The 25,638-nt window shown below is 41.6% G+C and overlaps 9 protein-coding genes across 9 annotated transcripts; 7 read left to right on the plus strand and 2 right to left on the minus strand.

Annotated features, from left to right (window-relative positions):
* Positions 1-283: 283 nt before the first annotated feature.
* BCR41DRAFT_370273 (hypothetical protein) lies at positions 284-1,565 on the plus strand (the record flags this gene model as incomplete). Its single annotated transcript, XM_022026519.1, has 4 exons — positions 284-367; positions 419-619; positions 863-909; positions 1,403-1,565. The coding sequence occupies 4 exons, from the start codon at positions 284-286 to the stop codon at positions 1,563-1,565; spliced, it is 495 nt and encodes a 164-aa protein (XP_021881848.1).
* A 737-nt stretch (positions 1,566-2,302) lies between these two features.
* On the plus strand, positions 2,303-3,833 carry BCR41DRAFT_421700 (sphingomyelin phosphodiesterase). The gene is made up of 4 exons (XM_022030066.1): positions 2,303-2,558; positions 2,662-2,781; positions 2,875-3,040; positions 3,197-3,833. The coding sequence occupies exons 1-4, from the start codon at positions 2,420-2,422 to the stop codon at positions 3,711-3,713; spliced, it is 942 nt and encodes a 313-aa protein (XP_021881849.1). The 5' UTR covers positions 2,303-2,419; the 3' UTR covers positions 3,714-3,833.
* Positions 3,834-4,371: 538 nt separating this feature from the next.
* BCR41DRAFT_352543 (hypothetical protein) lies at positions 4,372-5,523 on the plus strand. The gene is made up of 4 exons (XM_022023967.1): positions 4,372-4,682; positions 4,775-5,020; positions 5,123-5,194; positions 5,287-5,523. Exons 1-4 carry the CDS (start codon positions 4,389-4,391, stop codon positions 5,515-5,517), a joined length of 843 nt encoding a protein of 280 aa, XP_021881850.1. The 5' UTR covers positions 4,372-4,388; the 3' UTR covers positions 5,518-5,523.
* Positions 5,524-8,274: 2,751 nt separating this feature from the next.
* Positions 8,275-12,079, plus strand: BCR41DRAFT_370276 (hypothetical protein; the record flags this gene model as incomplete). Its single annotated transcript, XM_022026520.1, has 2 exons — positions 8,275-10,674; positions 10,778-12,079. 2 exons carry the CDS (start codon positions 8,275-8,277, stop codon positions 12,077-12,079), a joined length of 3,702 nt encoding a protein of 1,233 aa, XP_021881851.1.
* A 1,287-nt stretch (positions 12,080-13,366) lies between these two features.
* BCR41DRAFT_352547 (S2 ribosomal protein) lies at positions 13,367-14,077 on the plus strand (the record flags this gene model as incomplete). Its single annotated transcript, XM_022023968.1, has 1 exon — positions 13,367-14,077. The coding sequence occupies exon 1, from the start codon at positions 13,544-13,546 to the stop codon at positions 14,072-14,074; it is 531 nt and encodes a 176-aa protein (XP_021881852.1). The 5' UTR covers positions 13,367-13,543.
* A 371-nt stretch (positions 14,078-14,448) lies between these two features.
* On the plus strand, positions 14,449-16,480 carry BCR41DRAFT_352548 (kinase-like domain-containing protein). The gene is made up of 7 exons (XM_022023969.1): positions 14,449-14,723; positions 14,834-14,962; positions 15,072-15,246; positions 15,355-15,431; positions 15,527-15,785; positions 15,892-16,173; positions 16,289-16,480. The coding sequence occupies exons 1-7, from the start codon at positions 14,677-14,679 to the stop codon at positions 16,448-16,450; spliced, it is 1,131 nt and encodes a 376-aa protein (XP_021881853.1). The 5' UTR covers positions 14,449-14,676; the 3' UTR covers positions 16,451-16,480.
* Positions 16,481-17,417: 937 nt separating this feature from the next.
* Positions 17,418-19,658, plus strand: BCR41DRAFT_395747 (histidine phosphatase superfamily; the record flags this gene model as incomplete). The annotated part of the gene is made up of 6 exons (XM_022028751.1): positions 17,418-17,717; positions 17,833-17,845; positions 17,936-18,036; positions 18,140-18,478; positions 18,603-19,160; positions 19,290-19,658. 6 exons carry the CDS (start codon positions 17,418-17,420, stop codon positions 19,656-19,658), a joined length of 1,680 nt encoding a protein of 559 aa, XP_021881854.1.
* Positions 19,659-20,384: 726 nt separating this feature from the next.
* BCR41DRAFT_352550 (hypothetical protein) lies at positions 20,385-21,178 on the minus strand. The gene is made up of 2 exons (XM_022023970.1): positions 21,047-21,178; positions 20,385-20,949 (listed from the first exon to the last, which is right to left on the minus strand). The coding sequence occupies exons 1-2, from the start codon at positions 21,150-21,152 to the stop codon at positions 20,525-20,527; spliced, it is 531 nt and encodes a 176-aa protein (XP_021881855.1). The 5' UTR covers positions 21,153-21,178; the 3' UTR covers positions 20,385-20,524.
* A 3,244-nt stretch (positions 21,179-24,422) lies between these two features.
* Positions 24,423-25,573, minus strand: BCR41DRAFT_352552 (hypothetical protein). Its single transcript, XM_022023971.1, has 2 exons — positions 25,374-25,573; positions 24,423-25,276 (listed from the first exon to the last, which is right to left on the minus strand). The coding sequence occupies exons 1-2, from the start codon at positions 25,477-25,479 to the stop codon at positions 24,810-24,812; spliced, it is 573 nt and encodes a 190-aa protein (XP_021881856.1). The 5' UTR covers positions 25,480-25,573; the 3' UTR covers positions 24,423-24,809.
* Positions 25,574-25,638: the final 65 nt, after the last annotated feature.

Genomic DNA, 25,638 nt, shown 5'->3' on the forward strand with positions numbered 1-25,638 from the left:
AAATGGCCTGCTTGTTAATGGAATTTGTTGAGTCTATTTGATTCAGTCAAATAAACAAAAAAGATTTCACAAAGATCATGTTTTTCATTTACAGAGGTTTATGAAGTCCTTCAGGCCAAGACATTGACAAGGCAAGTGTCAACTACATTTGGCAATTCTCTTGAATTAATCTCTAGAGAGTTTTGTGTATTAGTCAGCGATACTTTGACTCGTAACTATTTAAGATGTAGATGTGAATCGAAGCCTATTACTATCCTTGTTCCAATAAACCCTAAAGAACCATATGGAAAACTCAATGAACGGTGGAATGAACCCAGTCAATAATGAAGAGGGCTCGGGGGGAGGGCTTCTCTTGCTGCGTGACATGGTGAATAATAACCCTTTTACAGCTGCGTACGGCTCAAAGACGGACACCTAGGATCGGATCGCAAATAACCTCAAGATTCATGATCAGGAGGCTGCTAGACGAAATGAAGCGCCAATGTTTGAAGGAGTCACTGCAAAAACTTGCGAGGAAAGATGGGTTGTTTTATTTCAGAAACATAAGGACCGCGTATCGCAAATGTACTCTCTTCCACTCCTTGTTTTCATTATATCCGGCATACGAAATGCGACAATAGTACGTAAAAGCGCATGTTGATCAAAATGAAATTGTTAAAGCTGCTAAAGTCAAAGCTTAAGTTGAGTAAAAAAAAAAAAAAAAAGAGTGGATTCTCTATTGCCAGGTCCTGAACATCGTTTTCCTCTTCTTCCTCTTCCTCTCTCTCTCTTCGTCCCCCGCTCTTTCTTCATCTTCTTCCATACCAACTTCAGGGGCATCTTCAAGATCTACTTTTTCACGAGCGATAAGCTCTTCTATTAGCAATGCAAAACTCAAGACCCAGACAAAACTGAAATAAGTACAATAAGGTAAGTGATAAAAGTATAAGTGAATAAGTGGAATAAATGGAATAAGGGAATGAAAGAACAATAGGATTTACAAACTCTCTTAGCAAGCGGGCCAAAATGGCCCGCTTCTTGAGGGCAACTATACATTAAAATTTGTTCAACGCGTCAATCCTTCTCGGGAAATATATTATTAACATAAATTGTTGAAACATTATGTTGTCCGAGTACAAAAATAAAAAGTTTGCATTACTTCTTCTTTGCTTCGTACTCCATGCATTATCTTGTCACTGTTTTTTTTTTCTTAAAAAAAAAAAAAAAAAAAGACCTAGGACAGCCCTGTCGCCAGAAGGTTTACAGGCACGAATATTATTATGCTTGACCATTGGTCAGTCAGGGCGACCATAGCATAGATCCATCATCTTTCAGGCCCGCCTCTACAACGGTTAACCGTGAGAGTAGCTAATGAATCGATTGGTTGACTAAATTCCTATGACGAGGAAATAGGCACATAAAGACTTCCACTGGTCAACTGCTTGGCGAATAAGACCGATATCCGTTCTCATGTTGCCGATTCAATGGGTATGGTTACATCATTATCAGATTTGTTTGATACTTCTATCGCCATGCTCCCTTCGGAATGCTCATATATTACTGCAATTTTCCCATTTTCAACTTGAATGATGTATACAGGCACAACAGATCGGCAGAATAGAAAAGGCGTACAGTATGTCTGTAAGTCTGCAATGAAGCTTCTTCATAGATACATTTTACTGTATATTTTGAATGCCGTTAATCTTTTGCATGTACCAGTAGATACCAGTAGCTGAATGTTGGTGAATAGACCCTAGGCCCTTCATCCTTTCGCTGAAGCTATTATTATTATTATTATTATTACTGTTATTGGATTTATGTGGTACATGTATATTGGTTCTTTTAAAATCTGAAAACCGGTGTTTGGAAACAAGTTTTTTTAGTCCCTCCAAACTTTAATAAAGGCAATCATTACATATTGCACGCGGTTAATACATTCGCTCAAAGAAGACATCATGAATAGCATAAGAAATATCCAAAAAGACGACCCATGTGCCATAATGGAAACCGGGAAATAGATTTTTTTCCTTTTTAAAAAAAAAATGGGTAACGCGTCAAATCTTACTAAAGGACAGGGAAGAAACCGCCCAACGAAACGCTCGAAATGTATCCACGCGTGCCATTGACTTCCAACTTTACCCACGTGTGAACATTTACACACAATGCGCATTCGGGTTAAAGTCCAAATCCCCTTCTTTGTCATCATCTTTTATTTACAATAAACAAAACGAGCCTTCCCTTTCACATCTACACCATTAAAGGATGACCAAAAGGCTATAAAAGCCTTAATGAAGTCCCTTTCTTTCTTTCTTTCTTTTTTTTTTTTTTCTTTTTCTTTTTTATTGCCCTCTTCACCACTTGAATATATTGGTTCTCTAAACCTGGTCTTCTTCCCCGATCACGCTAGATTTATTATTGTCGTCCACAGGTTTCTTCACTGATGAAAATTGCTACTGGCTTCCTGTCTTTTGCAGCAGCCGCTATCCTCCCCTCCTTGAGCATGGCTATCACCACATTCAGCGTGTTATCCAACAATGTATACTTCCTAAACGAGCTTATTAGCCCTGATTGGGGACAGCGTAAGGATGTGAGCTTCACCTCAACACGCAAACTATATGCCAGTAACTCTCGTACCGAAACATAACTTTTCTTTTTTTTTTTTTTTTTTTTTTTTTCAATTAGAAACTAGGGCCAAGTTGATTGCAGAGTCAGACTACATTAAAGGCCATGATGTTATCGTGCTTCAAGAATGCTTTTCTAAACGAGCTTGCGACATTCTCCGTGAGGGCCTGCGTTCTCAATGTAATTTTTTTTTTTTTTTTTTTTTTTTTTTCTTAAAAAAAATTAAGTACGAGCGTCCATCATAACACATGGCGTTAATTGGACTGCGTTTAGATCCCTACCAAACCCCAACATTAGGAGTATCCAAGGAAGGGTGGGACTCGACTTCAGGATATTATCACTGGTCTGTTCCTCTGAATGGTGGTGTGGTCATCATGAGCAAATGGCCTATCACACAGAAGCACCAATACGTCTTCAAGAATGGTTGTGCAAGTGAATGGTAACGGTTTTTTTTATTTTTTTTTTATCATCTTAACTAATACTCTAACGACCATGTCGCTATAAGCCTTACTCACCACAGGTTGCGTTCCAAAAAAAAAAAAAAAAAAAAAAAAAAAAACAACAACGTATGATTTTTTTTATTTTTTTATAATAGGTTTCAAAATAAAGGATTCGCCTATGCTGTGTTGAACTACCAGGGCAAGAACGTCCATGTCTTTGGCACGCACATGCAGAGTGACGATTCCGCTTGTCTGCCTGGTCAACCAGCCCGTTACCGTGGTCAAGCATTGGACGCCTGGCGCTCTTATATCGATTCACTCAACATCCCTGCAAACGAGTTGGTGATCATGGCGGGTGATTTCAACATCAAGCGCGACACAGAGGAGTTCAGCTCGATGCTCAAGCGGTTAAATGCGACTCAGCCCACGGTTTATGATGGCCATCCTTGGACTTGGGACACTCAAACGAATGAAATTGCGCGGTACAACTATCCAGATTTGATTCCAGAGTACCTTGATTTTGTTGTGACAGACAAGGAACACTTGGCTGTCAAATCCTCGGTCCAGACAACACTGAAGGTTCAGTCACCAGAGTACCATATCAAGGGAGCGGCCTATCACGAGTATAGTGACCATTACCCTGTCAAAACCGTTATCGAGGCTGATCTGTAAAAAAAAAAGACTCCCTTGCGTGCCATTACATAGTTTTTAAACATCACATAGAATACATTAAGCCTTCATCATAAGGCACCATCACTTTTTTGTTGTCTTGTGCAAGTCAAGGAAATAAATAAATATAAAAACCTCATGATGTTTACGCGTCTGGTTTGCATATGCTTATACTTTGCATGTTTAGTGTTTGTAATGGTAACTAAGGTACTCTACTTTTTTTAAACTTCTCTCTCTTTTTTTTTTTATGCATGCTGATAATTATTAACATGCTTCAAAAGATGGATAGTATTCATGCTATGGATTGGCCATAGATTGCTATGGTTTTTACACTTTTGAAATTAATTCCTCATACAAGTAATTCTACAGCTTTTTTCAGTGTCTGTAACAAGATCTCTACCCAATAGAAATCCAGGAAGCGTTTTGTGAGGATGGCAAAGTAAGTAGAGGAAGATCCAAGTGAGCATCCTCGTGGTTGCTAGAGCTTAGGACAAAGCTTGCGGAGAATTCTTTCCTTTTCCTTTTTTCCTTTTTTTTAAAGTTCTTTCTGAGGGATCGTGGCGTCGCTGTGACCGACTCGTTGCATTTGTATTAGATCTCGTTGATCTCTCATTTCACTCATTCTTTGTCTAATTCTAAATTGCAGAGGAAAAAAAAAAAAAAAAAAAACTAAATAAAATGATAAAGACACTTTCTCAAGGATATCAACTACTCAAAACAACAAGGGCTGCAAAGAGATGTAGTATATGCAGTGGCGACAGCAGCGGCAACAGTAGAGCGTTTGGAATCTTTAGCACGATAAACATGTCTGTAAAAGAGAATCGCTCGTCTACGATCGTCTCTAGTCGGGACCGGACGACGAAAGCAAAATCCGGGATTGACACAGATCTGAGGACTGTGGTCCAGGAGGTGGCCATCCCAGGAAAATACCAGATGTATTTCAAACCAGATAAGCGAGCAACTCGAAAGGCGGTAATTTTTTTTTTTTCTGCCATTTATTAGTTGAAAATGGATATGGCTCAAGGGTGTCAACTGATTGAGAGCTGCTGTTCTAAAATAACTAGGAAGGAGACATCCAAGTAGGCCGATCAAGATCACCAAAGAAGATTAATGCAGCAAAGTGGAAGAATGCGCTTGATCTTACACAGGACATGCCAGGTGCCCAGCAGCCATCAAATGACTCAAATTCTAAAAATCCTCAGAAGACACGAGGCTTTGAGAATGTAGGCTGGCGGGCACTTGAGCAGGTTTATGCGTGTGATGCGCTGCCACATCCTCTATTTCATCGTGATCATTTGGAAATAACCAAGGTAGATGATCGAGAATATCCATGCAAATACTAAATATATGTTTATATATATAAATGTCCATTATGAAAACTCATCTTGTGCTCTGTTAATTAATTTAACAAGATCAAGTTATTGCCAGACCGAAAAACTTTTCAACTCTGGTATAGACCTAAAGCAGATAACCGAGTGTCAGCGGTATGTTTCTGAGACCTGGGTTACTGAAAATGTTAATTCGAATGACCTGTTTCCTCAACGATTGGTCGCGCTTCATGATCTGGATTATATAGGATGATATTGCCGAAGCTGTAGCTCAATACTCTGGAACCTTTACGGCAATGCTGGCAAGACGCGCGCGTACATCGGGATCCTCCAGACTGACGTTCCACCTGGTCCGACAAAGTGATCTAGTCGCGAGTTTGGATGAAGCGTGGGCCAAGATTGAGCAGGAAATAGCGGAGCAAGAGAAAAGCGAGTTGGAGATGACTTTGCAGAACAGGAGTATAAAAGAATTGAAATAAAGGAATGAAAATAAAAATAAAAATAAAAACAAAAGCAAAACAAATGCTTGAAAGGTGACAAAAGTATATAACAATCGTGTCTTTTGAAAAAGAGTCTCAGATGTGTGTGAATCCATTACTTTGGTTCCAAGAGCCCCAAGCGTCCAAAGCGTGATATGGTGCGAAAACGAATGAGGATTTGAAACAAACTCACTCACCAGAGTGAGTTTGTGTCGAAGGGAAGGCTCTCTTAACTTGTTCTGTCAATACGCCCCAAGTCCATAAAAGAAAAAAAAAACTTGGAGCCTTAGACGCCTTTGCTAGAATCCATCTCTGTGAATTTTATCCCTTTCACAATGGTGGTTTCCATTAGGGTCTACAGCTCAAGAACCGTTCATATTGAAAGGTATAAATATACCCTGGAATTTTTTTTTTTTAAGAAAGGGGATATACATTTGGTTCCTTGAAGTGAAGTTTATCTGTCCCCCTTTTGTCATCGTTGTCATTGTAACCATTGTAAACAATCATTGCCGGCACAATCACGCCAAAAAAACATTAACCACTCAGAAGAAAGAAAACAAGGGCACATGCTCAGCTCGTTCCTTCGAGCTTTGAACATCTGTCACATTCATGTATTACATTTGACTGACGGTACTGCAACCGTCTCATGAACGAACACAACACCCCGGGGACAGCCAGGACGAGAACAAGGAGAGGATATATATATACGACCTTGTCCTTGAACAAGTAACATTGCTTTATTTTTATTTCTCTGATAGTCTGCGTATTGATTACCCCCTTGATGCTCTCTGCTTTTCTTTTTCTTTTCTTTTTTTTGCTTACATAGCAAAGTCGTTAATTGTTGAGTATAGACATGTGCACATGTGCATGAAAGATTAGAGCAACTAGGCTAGCTTAAACCAAGCAGACTGGGTAAGGATGATGTCCAAGTTTTAGTTCATTTTCCCATCACATTGAGGGACAGTAGAGTTGATTCGAGAAATACATGATGTAGTCGATGTAGAGATGTGTTAGTGTATGTGTTGTGTAGGATGATAGGATGAGGGATATAAATATTGTCCAACAGAGGTAATTGAGTGTATAATTGTCCAGAAGGGACAGGACTAAATTCTGGCATCAAGACAAGGTTGATCACACACATTCAGGCATTGCATTGGAACATGTCACATACCGCAATCCTCTCTCCCCTTTCACCATTTTGGGGAAACAACAAAAAACAAGGCGATGAAGAGTGAACACATGGCCATGGGATCACCCTTTTTTTTTCTTTTTTTTTTTTTTGTCATCTGTTTTTGTTTTTTTTTTCTTTCTTGTTTGATGTTCGGGATACTTCATCGTAATCAGGCCTGGTCTTGTAATTCATTTTTCTCTTTGACTTTCTTTCTTTCTCTCTCTCTCTCCTTTTTCTCCAGAGGTGGGTGCATTTTCCCGTTTGGTTGCACATTTTCCTTCTTCTTTCCTTCTTTTCTTCCTTCCTCCTTCTCCTCCTCCAAAAAAAAAAAAAGCTGCACATCGAATTGTTTCTTCTTTTTCATTCTTTTCTCTCTCTTTCTCTTTCCCCCACGTTTTTTTTTTTTTTATATTTTTATTGTTTTTGTATTATTTTCATTCGTCTGCATCATTTCATAATCGTTCATTTCACTTCTTGCCACCACAACATCATTCATATCATTCATATCATTCTCTGTTATAAACATTGATTCTGTCCTTTTCTTTCCCCAGCTTTGGTCATCCATTACACGCATCTTCATGCTGTATCTGATCAGCCCATCCTTCGTCTTTTAAACATAAACAAGCATTTCCAGGGTGACAAAAAAATAACAACAACCTTCTAATCAACTTGTGTATGTTGACTGATTGTTTAAAGTATTATTTATTTTATTTTTTTTATCCTCCTCTTTGCACTTTGTGAACCCATTGTGCCATCATCACATCCGATATCAACCCAGCTTCAGTTTTTATTTCTTTTGGGTTATGCCATTACTCTGCTTTGTTCCATATTCCTCATGTTCTCTCAATGTTTGTTGATGTCTTTTTGTTTTGCTTCAGCAAAAAAACTCGACGCGCCTGATTTGCTCCTCAATCATCCTTCTATTTCTACTTTTCTCTCTCTTTCTCTTTCCCCGTTTCCTCTTTCCCTCTTTCCCTCTTTCCTCCCTCTTTCCTTCGTCGCTCCTTTTTCTTACAGTCTCTTCATTTTCAATTGTTCATTGTTCCATCAACGTTTAGGCCTCTTTTCTTCAAATAACCTGGACATCTTATCTCAGAACCAGTTCGGTTATCTCATTCAAGATCAGCTGTGGTGAGTAGGACGCGACTACAATCGTGAAAAAATAAAAATAAAAAATAAAAAATAAAAAAGAGAATTGATTGATATGACCGCCTATCAACCCTCCACCAATCATCATTCTCAAAGTTGTCTTGGATACTATCGCTCTATCCTAATCCCAATACAAATAAACAGTTGTCTGTAGTCAACAGGACCTGAAAGAACCAGAAGAAAGCTTTTTTACTTTAAAAAAAAAAAAAAATTATACCTCTTTCTAACCTTTGGTTAAACGATTGTGTGGGCACGGTTGTTCGCGCCATGGCACCCATGCAGAATGTCAAAGTGGCTTTAGGGATTCGTCTTGTTGATCGTAACACTGGACTCGATTGTTACATTTCTTACACTCAAGCACCAGCGACACTTTCCATCCAAAGACTTTCACAGACTATAACCCTTACACCATCCAGGTCTCCCCCAATCCAACCATCATGACATATCTTCAACAACAGCAGCAACAACCGCCCCCACTACCCCCTTTTGCTCTTCCTTCACAGCAATTCTCGCAGCATCAGCTACACCAGCAGCGAATGTATCAGCACAAACAACAGCTGCATCATCAGAGCCAACACCAAAACCGTTTTCAACAACTACAACAGAACCAACAGCAACGAGTCAAGCGCATGGATGCAGTCTATCCTCATGTTAGGCAGGAATCAGCGGCAAAAGTTGCAGAATACTCTCTTGTCCATCATCTGAATTATCCAGCCGCCATGAAAGCAACAGTGTCCTCCCTTCAAAGTTCAAAAGACCAAACAAGGGAGGAGCTCACAACTGCAATGCAGAGTCACATGGAGAACCAACCAAAGCTCAGCCAAAACTTACCTCCAGAGTCCATTCAACCTTCTATCCAATCAAACACACATCATGCGGCTTCAGGCAAGGACGTTGAGGAGAGTGACAACGAAGACTATTATTATGATGATGGTGAGGATGATGGTGAGGATGATAGTGAGTTCAGCGATGATGAGGACGTAGATGAGGATGAGTATGGAGATCACGATAACGTGGCTCATCATAATAACAATAGTAATCACAAAAAGCCCGAGCATCCTATCAGGCAGATGAATCCTGACACAATAACAACGGATCGAAACATTAGCAACGGTAGTGCTCAAATGGTACAACAAGAATTGACTCGACAAATGACTATGGCTGCTGGCGCATGGAAAAAGAATGGCATTGATGAAGCAAAGCATTCTTTGCCCTCCAAAAGCAGCAAAGGCATCAATCACCTCAATAGGAGTCCACCTTCAACTCGTAATAATGAGGCATCTATTAAAGGAGCCTCTATCGGAACTTCTGCAGCAACACCAGGCCTTGGAACTGAAAGAAACAACGAGAGTCGTTTGCCTCACCTATCGAAAGCACAGATGATGCCCTATGTTGGTAATGAGGATGAAGATGAAGATGAAGACGAAGATCAGGACGAGGACGAAGACGATGATGGTTATGATGATGAAGATTCAGAGGACTATGATCCCGAAGAGGATGAGGACTATTCATATTCTGAAGATGAAGGCGATGAAGAAGACGAGGAAGACGAAGATGGGCCGCCTACGGCATATCAATATAGCACACGGGACGGTCCAAGAGCGACAACAGGCATTAAATCCCGCACTGCACAGACTGGACATTATTCTCGTGCTCCATACAACCATTATCGACCCCCAAGGCTAGATGAAAATTACCTTAAAAAGCGGGCTATTACCAAACATGTTGTACGTCGGTCAAGCTTGACCGCATTGTTAGGCGAAGCAACTCAGTCAGAGTCAGATCTTGGGGATCGGACCATCCACCCTTCAATGTCATTGCTTGGACAACATCACCGACAGAGTGGTCACAACAACCGGCGTCCTGCCCTTTCAGACGTCTGGATACAACATGATCATGATCAAATGATCATGCCTTCGTCAGGCGCTGCAAATATGGGTTCAACCGTCACTGCGGACAACCGCAGAGATAGGCAGATTCAGTTGGTTACCAGTCCATTGGTAAATGAGCATCGCAGATCTATGATGGACCGCGCCACCACCATCACTTCTGGGGCTCTTTCGTCAAATACAACGTTACAAGATCCTCATCGACCCAGGCGAACGGATTCTGGAGTGGAGGTCAAGCTCTCTCCACAGGAACATCGCGGATCTGGTGGCATTGATAGCGGCTCTGACGATCGGCAATCGCGGCAGCTCCAAGATAAGGCCATGACCGATCCATCGTCTCTTTCCTCGACTGGCCATTCATCCGTTATTGTATCAAGTTCTACTTCATCTTTTGTGGATGCGTCTGCTTGCCAGTCAAGGATAAAGCTTGAGGACAACAGCCTAGGTAGGGAATCCCCTAGCCCAGGCTCATCTACAGGAACTCATGTAAACCCAACAGGATCATCCAGCTCTGCGAGCGGATCAAACGCTCTTCAATGCACAAAGCCCCTCAAATCATCCATTAGCTGTCACACTTTCCCTCGTGCTGTTGGGAAAAAGCATGTCTCCTGGCATCACTCACTCTTCCCAACAGAACATGTACTGCGTGTCAAACCAAGCCTACCAAGCCTATCAAGTGTTGCTGTTGAGTCTGCAAATGCCATTTTATCTCAGCTTCCAAGCATCCCTGTGATGACTAGAGATAGAGTTGAGGGCTTCCATCAATCTATTAGGAGTCTACGGACGTTATCGAGGATTGAGATTACAAAGATGAGCTACAAACAGCAAGGACGACAAGAGCTTACGTCTTCTGTGCCAATATCTAAATCTGCTTATGATTCGCTTCCATGGTGGAATCTATCAAGATGGTTCAGAGGTTCCGTTACTATTGATAAAAGACATTGGAAGGTAAGCAAATCATGACAGGTTATCATCCATCAATATTATCTGAATAGGCCTTTATGACTGCCTGATTCTGTATTAACATAATGCTCATCTAAACATGTTGTAGCCCGATAGCTCGCGTGAGTCATGCGCTTATTGTTTTGCTCCCTTCCACCGCCTCACTAACCCTCGTCATCACTGCCGTAAGTGTGGGGATTTGTTTTGTGGCAAATGCGCAAGTGCCGAGATTCTTATGGATGCCAAGAACTGTGTCTATGTACAGCAGTCGCAGCTCGCACGCTGGTCACGAAGAGTAGATCTCCAGCGACATAGTCTTTGGATCGACACTCTGCCACAACTACACCCTGTCCGAACCGCAGCTGAGTCTGCACTAATAGCAGGGTCAGATGGCCATGGCTCCATTGGACATGCGAACGGTCTCAGCGGTGGGGCGGGAACGCTCGGCAGTATAAACATGGGTCACCGTATCAACGGAAGCGGTAGTGGTAATGGCCACAGAAGCCCCTGGCAATTGGCACCCGGCTCTACCAAAAAATCTCGTCTTAGCATTTTCGGTCTTTTCGGCAATGGAGTGCATGGATCCGCAGCAGGCAACACTGCTTCTGACTCTAGAAGGGGGAGCATGGATATCCCAAATACTGAGGGTCATTATGCCAATCCTATGACAGTCACATTTGCCACAGGTAGACGATCCAGTTCATCATCCATTCTCAGAAGCGCCACTGGTACTTCTAGTCATTTGTTAATGACGGGTGCAGCACTGGGATCCAATGAGGGTGCATTACCAACGATCGCTATGTCGCGTAGAATGAGCTCTGGTGGTGTGGGAGAGGTTTGCCTAGCTAGAATTTGTGTAGGATGTGAACGAGAGTTGCTCAAACCTGTTCCGAGATGCAATTCAATTGCAAAGTACTATGGATCTGTCAAACCAAGAGGAGGCTATCAACCGCCCATCCATGGCTATTCGAGTCTTGGCCCTCACGCGGGACGCCAGCATGTTGGCCCTCAACTAAAAGCTCCGTATCTAGTTGAGGACGATATCGATCCGACGGTGACCGGACGCCATGAATACCTTGCCCACGGTGTTCGCCGACACTCTCCTCTCCGAAAGTCAAGTCATATGGCAGATATAACTGCTCATTGTGACAATGACTCAAGGATGACACCTCACGATCGTCCCAGCGGTAACCCTGCATATTTCAACCAAGGTGGAAGAGCCCATCAGAGCCAGGTTCATGGTCAAGGATGTGGTTATGGTCCATGTGCGAACGGTGGATGGGTTTCACAGGGAAACGAAATAGGGCCACACGGAGAGACGAGATACCATCAGAACATTCTTACCTTTCAGGAGCAACAACTCCATTATACCCAACAGGCAGTAGGCCCGTTCTGTCGTGAAATGTGCTGACCTTCAATACTTCAATCTTTATGTTATCATCGCTCGCTACATGTTCCGAGTTCCAAATAAAAAGCATTCACAAACCTTCCTTTGTCCAAGGCACCAGAATAGAAGTTTTTATTAGATTTTTTGGTTTTAGTAAAAAAAAAAAAAAAAAAAAAAAAAAAGTGTTTTTGATTAGGCTACCCTTAAGGAAGTAGTCCGGAATTCAGCGCCACAGCTGTTAAGAAAGTCTTCATGTCTAGAATAGTTCTCTCTTTCTTTTTCAATCAATTTATCAAGAAAAATGTAAATATCACGTGATGTTATCCGGATGTGGTGCGAGCAGAGTACAGCTATCCATCGATGGTGACCAAAGGATTCGGGATTGACGATGGCGTGTGAGACGATCCATCCATCATCAATAACGACATCAGTGGTTACTTCGCTTGCAGCTTTCATACCAGGGGAAAAGAATGAAAGATGAAGAGATTGATTTGATCTGCTTGAGACATGTCATCTAACAACGCTTTGCTTCTCCTTCCCAATAGCAAATGGCTGACGCAGCAACGGCCGATACTCGTGGTGAGTGAAACGACATCAAGCTTTCGGGATCAGTTTAGTTTGCTTGATTACTTCTTTAAAAAATAATAATAATAATAGTAGAGCAGATCAGACGACCAGCTTACACAGACATACGGGACGGAGGAGTGACAACAATCAATTGATAAATACGGGATTGATGATCAATAATAGAGTGAAGGACACAAAGAAGTATTAAAGGAGGATAGATATTGATATCGACATTTAATTTTTCAGGAATATGCTCTCGAACACTGCATAATTCCCAATATTGCGAGTTTAGTTCAAGTTTGTGACGCAACAAAGCTGTGTTTATGAAAGGAACATGACCTGGCGATTTCAAACAATTATACAAACATGAGAGTTTTCATTATATGAATGGAAGAGTCACAGAGATGAGAGACATAAGTCATTGCTGCAGAAGACTTTAAGACTGGAGTGGCTGTAGATTGCGTCTTTCAATATATCATACATATAACGAATAACAACACTATCAACATGACTTGCAACGTTACAGGAAATACTCGGCTCTAGCACTAAAAAAAAAAAAAAAAAAAAAGGTGTACAGCATCGGAGAGGAAATAAGACAGGAAGAAGTTCACTATGAAATACCATAAGATAGTCTTCTAAAAAAAATACTGTTTTCGTTCCTTTTCTTTCTCATGTTCTCCATTTTGTGCAGGACGTGGTGGTTTTGGACGTGGTCGTGGACGTGGTGGTGACCGCGGTCGTGGACGTGGACGTGGACGTGGAGGCAAGGATGAGAAGGAGACCTGGACCCCCGTCACCAAGCTTGGACGTCTTGTCAAGGACCGCAAGATCCAGTCGATCGAACAGATCTACTTGTTCTCGCTCCCCATCAAGGAGTACCAGATTGTCGACTACTTCTTGCCCTCGCTCAAGGATGAGGTCATGAAGATTATGCCTGTCCAGAAGCAGACCCGTGCCGGTCAGCGTACCCGCTTCAAGGCCTTCGTTGTCATTGGAGACTCTAACGGCCACGTCGGTTTGGGAGTCAAGTGCTCGAAGGAAGTTGCCACTGCCATTCGTGGCGCCATCATCTTGGCCAAGCTCTCGGTGATCCCTGTCCGTCGCGGTTACTGGGGTTCGATCTTGAACGAGCCTCACACTGTTCCCTGCAAGGTTACTGGCAAGTGCGGTTCTGCCGTCACCCGCTTGGTTCCTGCTCCCCGTGGTACCGGTATTGTCGCCGCCCCCGTCCCCAAGAAGCTTCTCCAGCTCGCTGGTGTCACCGACTGCTACACCCAGGCTTTCGGCTCCACCCGCACCTTGGGCAACTTTGTCAAGGCTACGTTTGCCGCTATTGGTAACACCTACAGCTACTTGACCCCCGATCTTTGGACCGAGACCAAGTTCACCATGTCTCCTTACCAGCAGTACACTGACTTCCTTGCCAAGCCTCAGGAGAAGCGTCGCGCTTAAACGCACCTAAACGTGCCTTTCTTTTTTTTTTTTTTTATTCCTTGAGACAAAAGTTATTGATTGTTTTTAAAAAAAGATTTTATTAAAGCAATCAAGCAGCTTTTTTTTTATATACAAAAAAAAAAAGAAAAGGGAAATTAAACGAGCTTGATCTTGTTGCAAATATGATTACTTTTGTTGGATTCACTGTAAAGTTGGATTTAGAGGTAAAAGCTCCAATAGTATAGTATTAGATCAACAATGTTTTGAAGCAAGCCCTCAATGCATTGATTCCAAGTTTCCGTGTAAAATGGTAGCACAATGTTTCTACTACATATCGGGATTCAAGCCGATCACATTTCATGCTTTTCTCTGTAAGATCCACCCAGATCGTAAACCGAGCAATTGGTCTGAGCCGCTTTTCTCTTTCGATAAAGAAAGAATATATCTCTCTCTCTCTCTCTAATTTTCTTTTTTCTTTTCGTTTTATCCTATACATCGCACTGACGCACTCTTCTCTCTATCCATCTACTCATTCCTTCATTCATCTGTTTCGGTCTCATTCGCTGACTCTTCCATTTCGCTTCATTCCACTTCAAGCTACTTTTGTCTTCATCTCACCTATGGCACCCAAGGAACACGGCCAAAGCACAACCAACGTGCGCAAAGGGTAGACAGGAATTACTTTTTTAGCAATAAGCAACATTCTCATTCTACTATTACATTCTAGGCTCTTGACTTCTAATATTTTCAATATGTTATCGATCGATTCCTCATTAGCTATCAGCTGGACTCGAGTAAGTTGGATCCGTACCTTACAAAGTCAATCTCTGGTTTTGCTGCCCCCGTCAAGGTCTCACAATTCAAACTGGGTCAAAGCAATCCCACCTACCTTTTGACTGACGCAAAGTAAGGAATAGTCATCATTTCATTTTAAAGGATTGATGTCTGATATTCGACGCAATGCCAAACAGAGCTCCTACTGAAAAAAAAACTCCTTTAAAAAATTAAAATACAGTAATACACGTTATGTCCTCCGCAAGAAGCCAGCTGGTACTCTTTTGTCCTCCACTGCCCATGCAGTCGAGCGAGAGTATAGGATCTTGAAGGCTCTAGGCGAAAAATCGGACGTCCCCGTACCTAAAGTCTACACTCTCTGTGAAGACTCGTCCATCATTGGAACGCCTTTCTATGTAAGATCTATGATCAGAAACAAGATCGTAGTTAAGTTCACGATCAAGCTGCTATGTACGCCGTCTTAAGCTTACTTTGCCTTTCTCATTTTGTTTCATCTCACTCAGGTTATGGAGTTCTTGCAGGGTCGCATCTTTTCAGATGTGACATTGAAAAAGCTTCCTTTTGAGGAACGACGTCTATGGTAAATCTTCATACAAGAAGGATATTACTGCCTATTATCATCATTTATCATCATGTTAGTCATACGTATTAACATGCTGATCATTTAATTTATAGCTGGATCTCCGCGATCGACACTCTCGCAAAGTTGCATAAAGTTGATTATGTTGCAGTGGGTCTTGAGGGCTATGGCAAACCCAGCGGTTTCTATCCTCGCCAGATTGCGTCACTTTCAAAGGTTTCAGCGGCTCAAGCAGCAGTAAAAGACGCCGATGGTAAAGAAGTTGGTCCAATCCCTGGCATGGAGGAATTGGCTGCATGGTTCAAGAAGTATGAAGTCAAGGATTCAACCTCGATCGTACATGGAGATTATAAGGTAGATTTTATTACCAGCGTTGGCAGCTCGCTTTTTTTTTTTTTTTTTTTTTTTTTTTTTCTCGTGATCCTCAGACTAATTCTCATCTCACATCAATCACATATAGATGGACAACTTGGTTTTCCACCCAACAGAGCCTCGTGTCATTGGAATCCTTGACTGGGAACTGTCGACAATTGGTCATCCTTTCTCTGACCTAGCCAATCTTGTCAACCCATACTATGTGCCAGCAATGGATGGCAACCCCATAGGTGGTCTAAAGGGCATCCCAGAGAAAGACTTGCCTATCCCACCAGTCGATGTCCTGTTAGAACGGTACTGCCAGCAAACCTCCAGACCCTTCCCAATTGAGAATTGGATGTTCTGCATCGCATTTTCATTCTTCAGAGTAAGTTCTGGCGTGATTATATCCCGAATATGCACGCGTCCATTAATGCTGATGAATTGCACTTTGAAGCTCTTCCTCAATTGTTACTAACCTGACTTTTAAATATGTGGATCAGTTGGCGGTGATCTTACACGGCATCAAAGCTCGTGTCGCGCGTGGCCAAGCAAGCTCTGCAGAGGCAATGGTCTATGCTGCCCTAGTGGATTCAGTTGCGGAACTTGCTATGGATATCGCACATGAAGAAGAAGCAAAAAATAGTCCCAAATCCAAGCTCTAATGAACAGGACATTTATGCTATGTAAAAAAATAAAAATAAAAAAATAAAATAAGAACATTTGAAATACATTTGTACACATCAAATATCCGAATTACAATGATGATTTTATTCTCTTAAGATTGAATCGTTGCATTACTGTTAAAATGCACTCGATTGAGTGATAGCCATAGAGCAATGTGTCTCTATAAAGATACAGTTGTTATTGCTAACTAGATCGCTGTTTGCACTACAATCATTTGAGAGTCTAGGAGCACCATTTCCTGATTGTGGTGGGAGGAAGTTTATACGGACTGCAAATAATTTAATATCAGAGAAGGAGGATAATCACGCCGGAAACAGCTACTTCAATGAAGCAATAACCATGGGAATGAAAAAAAAAAAAAAAAAAAAAAAAAAATCTATGGCAATACATTTGGATAAACCAACGCTAACATGTAACGTTTGATCTCAGAACGTATCATTGCTTAAAACACACCGTTGCAAAATGTCAGCCAAGGCGTTAGCTTGGGGGGCACCTGATGAGGAGTGTATTTTTATAGTACAATTCACTGTAAGCACGAGTGGATAAGCTAAAATGGTGCCAGCCTTGTTACTTCTTTAAAATTCATGTCCGTGAAGGTTCAAGTCTGATCATACGCCAAAAGGACAGCAGCATGTGTTGTGCTGTGAAACCATTCTTGTTACGCGCTCTAGATCATTTCATAGTGGTCGTAACTCAAAAAAAAAAAAGAAAAGAAAAGAAAACGAGCAGTAGCGACAGCAGTAAGAGAAGTCATGGTGATTCTACGCGCATCGTATAAAAGGACACTATCCTTTTTTTTTCTTCGGTATCGCCTTTGCTCTTCAGGTCTTTCCAGCTTCGCGAACACAGCAACATCTATCCCAAGGCTTTTTTTTTTTTTTTTTTTTGCTTCATCTTTATTATCTTTATTATTTTGCAAAAAAATAAAAAAAAATAAAAAAAAAAATGGCAACAGTAAGAACATACTATGATCCCTCTATTGAATATACGTTGATGAGGGGAGACTCTGGACATCGCTTCCGGAAAATCGTAAAGATTTCAGGCGTCCTTTCGATTTTTATGGTGATCTCAGTTCTGATCGCGTTACTTTTTTATGGCGCCAAACCCACCAGTTCATCCTCTGATAAGGACTTTGAATGGATTCGTCAACGACTGGGTACCAAGACTCCTTACCCTCATGAGGATAGGCCCGAGGGCCCATTAAAGGATACACCTAAAGGATATGAACTCGTTCAACTTCATTTGGTACTTTTTTTTATTTTTGGTTATAATGAGCTATGAATTTATTCTTCGTGCTATCACGATAATTACAAACGCAAAATAACGTTCCCTCGATATTCGTTGATTCCTCATAAACCAGATCAATAGACATGGTAATTTATTCCAATTCAATGGCGTTACAATGATCAGATACTTGAAAAAACTATTCATGATGAAATAACATTTTTTTTTTTTGTTGCCAGGAACGAGATACCCAGACCCCGATGACTACGTTAGTTTTAAGGATTTGTGGGACAAACTCAGTGACACAACTGTACCAGGCTTCGAATGGATCAAAACTTGGGTAAGAGAAAAACACGAAGTCAGATATGTTGTCTTATCACAACTAATCTTAAACTAAGATATATACTCTTTTTTTTTTTTTTTTTTTTTCTTTCTTTCTACAGTCAATAGAGAAATTTTATCCCGCTGCAAAAAGTAATCTTCTCGCTTCCTCCGGTGATGCTGACCTCTACGAGATTGGTCGTCGCTTCTCGAGACGTTATAAAGACTTCTTGGACAGGTACCCTTACGATCCCTACAACTTTGAATTCCGAAGTTCTGTCAAGCCGAGGAGCAGCCAGTCGGCCTATGCTTTCGCGCTCGCTCTCTTTGAAGACCGGCCACCCGGTGGCGATAACGGCGACGATGCTGATGACGATGACAAAGGCCATCATCGTTCTACTAAAGAGAAGCGGCTTACTTTGCCTCCTTCCCAGCCTATCGCTATTTATACTGTGCCAGCGGTATGTCGTCTTCTACTTGCTTAAGCTGGGTATCAAGACTGACATATAGAGGTATCTCCAATGCCCCTGTACTGAATAGTCCTTTTTTTTTTTTTTTTTTTTTTTTTAATATAACAAATACTAGGGAATTGATCAACAAATGAAACTCAAGTCCTCTTGTCCAAAATGGTTAGACGAGGTCAGTGGGCAGGATATTGTTTACAAGCAAAAGAGACTGTATGAAAGCAAGTTTGCCCCCCAATTGGCCAAGAGTCTCAGTGCTACTTTTGGTATCAATATCAGCGCCGAGGATGCCTCGACGATCTACAGGCTGTGTGGGTTTGAAGTTTCGATTTACGATGAGGCATCGACCTGGTGCCAGATGCTGCTTCCTCTCGGTACTGATAAGACCAGCAAGGAGGGCTCTCATGCCGGTGATGAGGAGCGGTACATCAACTTTTTGAACTTTGAAATCGCAACTGATTTGGAAAAGTATTATATCAACGGCCCTGGTGTGCCTTTCAATCGTGAGATGGGATGTAAGCTGGGCTCATCACTTGTTCAGACAATTGACTTGGTTCTTTCCGATTCCACTGATAAACCTCGGCTTCCTGAAGATGATGAAGGCGGAGCAAATATCCCCCATCATGGGCACTTCAAGTTTGGTCATTCCGAGACGATCATATTCTTTTCAACTTTCTTGGTAAGGGGAGGTTTTTTTTTTTTCTTGTTCTCAACGCTCCAGTCATGTGTATAATAACTATATATGATAGCAGTAAGATCTTTATTATATATATATATATATATGTTTTTCCTTCTTCTTCTTCACCAGAACCTCTACAACCAAAGCGGCGCCATTTTGACCGGCAATTTGACTGCTGAGCAATATGAGAAGCGTGAGTTCCGCTCTAGCCTGATTTCGCCCTTCTCTGCCAATATGGCATTCGAGGTGTACAAACCCAAGACTATGCAGTCCAAGACTGGTTCTCCTCATGGGCTGGTTCGTTTACTCGTGAATGAGAAGCCTCACCTGATTCCTGGCTGTGGTTCGTCCATGTTCTGTGATTGGTCTTTGTTCAAGGACATCTTGATTCAACGTGGCACTGGATGTGACTTTGAAGCTTGCTGTAGCACATCCAAATCAACCTTCACGGTTGCTTCTAATGTGACATGTCCTTCGACTACCCCTATTGTCACTTGAAAAAAACGAAAGTTGGATTTCGGCAGATCCCTTTGTATGTATACATACAGTTATATGTGTATAATACATGTACGCTTCCCGGAAAAAATACAGCTTATGGCTTATGCAGTAAATTTATTTATATATATTTATTTGCATTTATTACTTTACACAAATAAATATTAAAATTGATTTCTCTCCTTTTTCCTGGGTGTCCATTAAACTTTTTTTTTACCAGTGCTCATTATTCTTTGTCTATTTGTGTAAATGGATACAGGTAGAGTGCATGGATATATAAATGTACTAAAATGTATATATCTACATGGGTAAACAAAAATGGATAAAAATGCTCATGTCCTTGCATGGTGAACACTAAAAAAAGGAACTGGAAACTAAAAAAGAGGGTAACAAGATCGAGACGGTGGGAGGCAACTAAGTTCATTCGAGACCATCGGCAACAGATAAGCAGTGAAATGAAAGCTCCAGACTCCCCCAACTTACAGACTAGTGCCCATATGTTTATGAGGAATTTTTTTTTTTTTTTTAAAAAAAAAAAAAAAAAAAAAAAAAAAAAAAAATCTAATAAGCATATCTTCATGGATGTGATGATTGGGGTTACAGAAAGCGAAAAAAGAGGATATGTAGCGCACCCGTTACTACTGCTATTTCTTTTTCCAATTTACAGAGAAAAAAATTAGACATAAACACCTGATAGTATTTGGGAAGCTGACATGCTTACTGTCTTCATTGATTATAACATCCAGAAAACATTTTCAGTAATTTTGCACAATATCTTTTTTCTTTTATGTGAAGGATATTATTTTTGGATAAGTAAGGATTACGGAATTATTAAACGGGATATACTAATACAATGAAGGTTGCCTAATTTAAAGCATGTAAACGGCCGACAAAAGGACACCAGCAGCACCAAGAACGATAGATGCCTTGTTTCCGTTTGCGCTGCTGGGCAGGGTAGAAGGCGAGCTACCGGCAGGAGCGGATGTGCGTGCGGGAGTGCCAGCAGGGGCAGTGGTGGGAGCACCAGTGGGGACACCAGCGGGGGCAGTAGTGGGAGCACCAGTAGGAACACCAGTAGGGGCGCCAGTGGGAGCACCGGACACTGTAGTGGATTTCGGAATTACAGGGGATGGAGTGAGAGCCAAGCAGCAATCACCAGCAGTGACGGAGACACAGATGGGTTGGCCTTCATCGAGGTTCGCGCAGTCGTCCCTAAGCTTCTCGTTCCATTTCTGAAGGTCCTGGAAGGTGACTCCATGTGCTTTAGCGAATGCAAGACAAGTTCCGGCATCAGCTGAAAACGGTTTTTGAACATTAAGACGGTTAGACAGAGAGGTCATTTTCACTTAAATAGATTGGTCGATATTGTACACACAGCGAACATGACATACGTGGGACGATGATAGACTTAGTGCAGTTCTTGACTGGAATGGGAACAACAGCCATGGCCTGGGAGGCAGCAAGGGCAAGGACAGCGAGAGAGAGAGAGAACTTCATGATGTATTGTATGAGTTTGAGAAGGGTGTGTTCGCGACGAAGAGATGTGTAGGTGGAAAGTGCTAAGAGATTTTTTTGTCAAAAAAAAATGAGAAAAAAAGTGGAATGGATTGAGGATTGCAGGAAGAGGAGTAAGGATAAAGAAGGGAAAAAAGAAGAGAATGAGAAGGTCGAACTGGACGTTTTATAGCAGGAAAAAAGAATCCAGAAAAAGAATCAGTGTATAAATATACATATTTGTGTGCATTTGAAAGTAGGCTCTGGGTGAATTTCTTAGCGCGTGGACAAGGTCAGGTACCAATAAGCCAAATTAAGCGATGGCCATTGGACAGGCAGCCCTCATTTGGCAAGCATCGGATGTCTTTTATTTATATAATATCATTGTGGGTCTTGTGTAACCCCTGCACCAATATTCTTTTGCTCACATCGCGTTTGAATCTCGCCAAAAAGTCATAAACTGGATATATTTTTCAGGCTTTTAAATTGAATAGAATACTTCCACTTTTAGACGCAGGAAAAATACGTACAAACTCAAAATTTTAATTTTTACGAGAGCGTTTTCGATTGATAAGAGGCTCGTCCTCAGACTCGCTATCCTCTATCACATTAAACATGCTTCCAGCATCTAGCGTAAGATCCACTATCTCAGGGCCTAGGGTAACAGCTTCAGCTCGCTCTTGATTTAGTACTCTAATGAGTTCTGCATCCCACTCACTATTGTCGACTTTGAAAGTGTCACTAAGGTCCACAATAGGCTCGTTTTCATCAAAAACCTCTTGATAAACCTCTTCGACTATTTCTTCCTGTGCATGACTCCTCTCGTTATAGTATCTCATGCCAATTTTCACAGACTTCTTCCATACAGAGTAAAAGACTTTACACGGAATCTGGGAAAACAAGCTTAGTAGCCTTTTTTTCAGCAAGATGGATGTCATTGTCACCATTGCTCTCGAGGCAATTATGTTTTTCACAACTGCCCAGATCTTCTCAATAGGTTGTAGCTCGCAATGGTAGGGTGGAGTCTTGAGGATTTCATGTCCACCATTCTCCTGGGCTATTTTACTGATAGAGAAATACGACTCATCAGGAAGAGCGTTAACCAATTCCATAAGCTCGTTTTTGTTCAGTGCTTTTCCATTTTCCCTTGTTGGAATAACAATCTCCTTGCCCGTGAGCCACTCTTTGATAGTTTTCACAGTGTCGCTCTTGGTTGGTTTCCTGTTTTTCTTGTGAAAGTGATATGAAGCGCCATCAAGATGGATTTTACAAGGGCCAAGTCCCATCTTATTGAGATTCTCACAAAGTCGCTTAAAGATACTATCGAACAAACTAGCGTTGAAGTTTCCATGATAATCGTGATCTGTTGCCACGACCCCTGCATTCCTGATCTCCTCAGGTACGTCATCCCACAGTTCAGCCTCCTGCTCTTGGCCTTTTTTTGATTGAGGCTTTGGTCCCTTTGATGGCCAAACATACACGCTATCATTAACGAATTTGCCTTCAACCTTTTTAGCAGCTTCATCATAATATACAATGAAGGCTGCAAATATAACCATGATTGGTTTCCTTCCTGCATCGTTAATGACATCACCGCCACTTTGCACCCAACGTCTTGCTGCAGCATGGTCAATGTGGCAGTAAGACTCGTCCAAGAAGACCTCTGGAGTCCTAGGCACCCAACTGCCGTCTACTAGTTTTAAATTCTTAAGACGGCGCTTCAGGTAAGTAGCTCGGAAGGCAATATTCTCCTTGGAGTCGTGCAAAAAGTTCTGTCGGATCCCTTTGCCCCAATACAGTCCCATTTTACGGAGGTCGCGAGTGATTGATCTTGCTGATCTGTCGATTTCAAAGTCTTCTTTCAGTTGGTTTGCAATTAAACCCGCAGAATTAGGAGTCCCGCTCTTGTTTGATTCAACTATGATATTCAGCACCTTCGAGTTTAAATCCTTGTCCGCTTCTTTTTTAGGGCGTCCAGTTCTTCCTCGCCCTGTCATTTCGACGATGCCTGTTTGTGCATATTTAATTGCTGCCACACAAGTGTTTCTCCCTACACCCATCAGAATCGAAAGGTCCATTGCTCTGTTGTCTGTCTTCTTAAACCAGTCTTGGACTGCTGGTGGCGCATTCATTATAGCATTATATGTATGAGCTATTATCGCGTATTCGTCTTTAGTAACGGACGCTTTACTGCGTGTAAATGCCTTTTTTCTCTCTCCAGTTTGTTTGTCTGACAAGAATGGATTTAAATCGAGGGTATTGGGACGCTCACCGAATTGCTCTAATGAGGTAGAACTCCTTGGCTCGTTTCTGGGAGGAGTAATCCATTGATATTCGGTAGGAGACCTAATAGGGGAGAGATCGGCTTCAGTGGGCAGTTGTGGCGATCTTCGAGGCGGAGTGAAGGGTGTGCCTGAAATCATTTGGTCGATATTTCCTTCGCTATACCAACCACCAAGATCGTTGTATGAGAGTAGGTTATTGATATCAAAAGGGAAAGACATTTTACTATCTGAAGATTGCGAATAAAGTAGGTTGACAATGAGGATGAGATCGAGAATGAGATTGAGAATGATGTTGCCCATTTCTCGCAAATTCTAATATTTCTAATTAAAAACGAAGATTGAATTGGTTTGGTGGTCATGCATCTAATTCATTCCTTCTATTCAAAAAATATATGCATTTTTGTCTTCGTACGTAAATTTTTATTTTTCAAATTTTTAATTCAAATTGAGTATTGTAAAATATATCCAGTTTATGACTTTTTGGCGAGGACTCTAGTATTCATTTGGAGATCAACTCCAGCCGGACTAGTAAACCAGGAAGTAATAATGGTCCTCGACTTTTTTAAGGCGCATCTTTGATAATCTAGCTTAGGTACTCTCTAATATTATCAAAAATAAAAATGGCCATCTTACTCTTCTTTTTTCTTTTTTAATAATCACCCCCCTGTTTCCCGTGGTCTTCTCTTCTTTATAATTTGACAAGTGTGACAGATAAGCAACTGAAGCAACGAAAGCCTCAAAAAGCAATACCTTTGACGTTTACTCAATCCTCCATACAAAATCACTTTAGAACCTTAATTACAGAATGTCAAATTCACTTTCTGATCCTGATGAGCTATTTTTTTTTTCAGCCCTAAAAAAATTGTTGCTCTGGTAATCTTGGAAAATAATTTGAGTTAGACGAATAACAATGGTTCAGTTTCATTTTGGCTTTTGGTTTACATTTTCTATCGTATTCATTTATCAGAGAATGAACAAAATGGAACTCCCAGAATCATTATTTGAGAGCACAGAGCATTTTTTTATTTTTTGGAGCATGATGATAGAGAGGTTCAACTATGGACATTAACGCCCAGCGCTCCGTATCAACCGCCCTTCTCTCATTTCCTTTAATTGTATGCATCGTAGTTTATTGAAAAGAACATGTCGGATTGAAGATTAAGGCTTGCTGGTAATTAGGTGGTGACATCTAATGATGAAGGGTATGGTTTGTTGGTTATAATTTAAACGGTGGGGAAGCGATGATAGACTTTGAAATGCTTTAGGACAGTTTCTGTTGAAATATATGAACCAACAGGGCTCTCTACCCTTCAAAAGTCCTAGTTCATCATGCATTACCATCCCCTTTTTCCCGCACATGCGATAGCGATGATGCTTAAAGCATGTAAACAGCCGAGAGCAAGACACCAGCAGCTGCCAGAATCATAGAGCCCTTGGAGCTAGCAGCACTGCTTGGCGCGCCGGCGGTGGTGGTAGCAGATGCAGGTGGGGTTGTCACAGTCCTGGGAGCACCGGTGGTGGTGGTAGTGACGACGGGAGCCCCGGTTGGTTGGACAGGGAGGCCTGTGGTAGAGACGCCACCAGTGGGAACACCAGTGGGAACACCAGTGGGAACACTTGTAGGAGCAGTAGGAACACCAGTTGCAGGGCTGGTGGCTACTGGAATTTCAGGAGATGGAGTAAGTTGCAAACAGCAGTCGCCCTTAGTGACAGAGACACAGATGGGATGGTTTACATCGAGGTTTTCGCAATCATCCCTAAGCTTCTCATTCCATTTAAGGAGATCGTCGAAGGTGACACCATGGCGTTTAGCGAATTCAATGCAACCATCTTTGTCGTTTTCTATCAAAGGTGGATTATAAAAATGTTGTAAGAATCTCTTAACTATATTCATACTCATCATTGTAGCTCTGCTGAGAAGTATAAGTAGAAAACATACCTGTGACGATAACAGATTTGGTGCACTCCTTGATTGGCTTGGGAACGACAGCCATGGCCTGGGAGGCAGCAAGGGCAAGCACAACGGCAGAGAAAGTGAACTTCATGATGTTAGATGGAACGTAAAGGAGTAAGTTTGAAAGGGAGCGAGGGATAGAGGTGTTGTTGTTGCTGAGGGTCTTGAAGGAAGGGGAGGGTGAGATCTGAAGTAAAAAAAAAAAAAAAAAATTGATGTGCCACTCCATTTTATATGACTTGCAAATCCG

Source organism: Lobosporangium transversale (genome assembly GCF_002105155.1).
Source record: "Lobosporangium transversale strain NRRL 3116 chromosome Unknown BCR41scaffold_16, whole genome shotgun sequence".
NCBI lineage: Eukaryota > Fungi > Mortierellomycota > Mortierellomycetes > Mortierellales > Mortierellaceae > Lobosporangium > Lobosporangium transversale.

What these genes read in the sequence shown, in the direction of transcription:
- BCR41DRAFT_352548 (XM_022023969.1), top strand. Translation starts at nt 14,677, where the DNA reads ATGGCACCCAAGGAACACGGCCAAAGCACAACCAACGTGCGCAAAGG. An exon ending in ACAACCAACGTGCGCAAAGG is followed by an intron (nt 14,724 to 14,833) that starts GTAGACAGGAAT and finishes ATTCCTCATTAG; the next exon opens with CTATCAGCTGGACTCGAGTA. An exon ending in TCGTACATGGAGATTATAAG is followed by an intron (nt 15,786 to 15,891) that starts GTAGATTTTATT and finishes AATCACATATAG; the next exon opens with ATGGACAACTTGGTTTTCCA.
- BCR41DRAFT_352550 (XM_022023970.1), bottom strand. Translation starts at nt 21,152, where the DNA reads ATGAAGTTCTCTCTCTCTCTCGCTGTCCTTGCCCTTGCTGCCTCCCAG. An exon ending in TAAGTCTATCATCGTCCCAC is followed by an intron (nt 20,950 to 21,046) that starts GTATGTCATGTT and finishes AACCGTTTTCAG; the next exon opens with CTGATGCCGGAACTTGTCTT.
- BCR41DRAFT_352552 (XM_022023971.1), bottom strand. Translation starts at nt 25,479, where the DNA reads ATGAAGTTCACTTTCTCTGCCGTTGTGCTTGCCCTTGCTGCCTCCCAG. An exon ending in CAAATCTGTTATCGTCACAG is followed by an intron (nt 25,277 to 25,373) that starts GTATGTTTTCTA and finishes CACCTTTGATAG; the next exon opens with AAAACGACAAAGATGGTTGC.
- BCR41DRAFT_421700 (XM_022030066.1), top strand. Translation starts at nt 2,420, where the DNA reads ATGAAAATTGCTACTGGCTTCCTGTCTTTTGCAGCAGCCGCTATCCTC. An exon ending in TGAGGGCCTGCGTTCTCAAT is followed by an intron (nt 2,782 to 2,874) that starts GTAATTTTTTTT and finishes GACTGCGTTTAG; the next exon opens with ATCCCTACCAAACCCCAACA. An exon ending in AATGGTTGTGCAAGTGAATG is followed by an intron (nt 3,041 to 3,196) that starts GTAACGGTTTTT and finishes TTTTTATAATAG; the next exon opens with GTTTCAAAATAAAGGATTCG.
- BCR41DRAFT_352543 (XM_022023967.1), top strand. Translation starts at nt 4,389, where the DNA reads ATGATAAAGACACTTTCTCAAGGATATCAACTACTCAAAACAACAAGG. An exon ending in AGCGAGCAACTCGAAAGGCG is followed by an intron (nt 4,683 to 4,774) that starts GTAATTTTTTTT and finishes TAAAATAACTAG; the next exon opens with GAAGGAGACATCCAAGTAGG. An exon ending in CAGATAACCGAGTGTCAGCG is followed by an intron (nt 5,195 to 5,286) that starts GTATGTTTCTGA and finishes TGGATTATATAG; the next exon opens with GATGATATTGCCGAAGCTGT.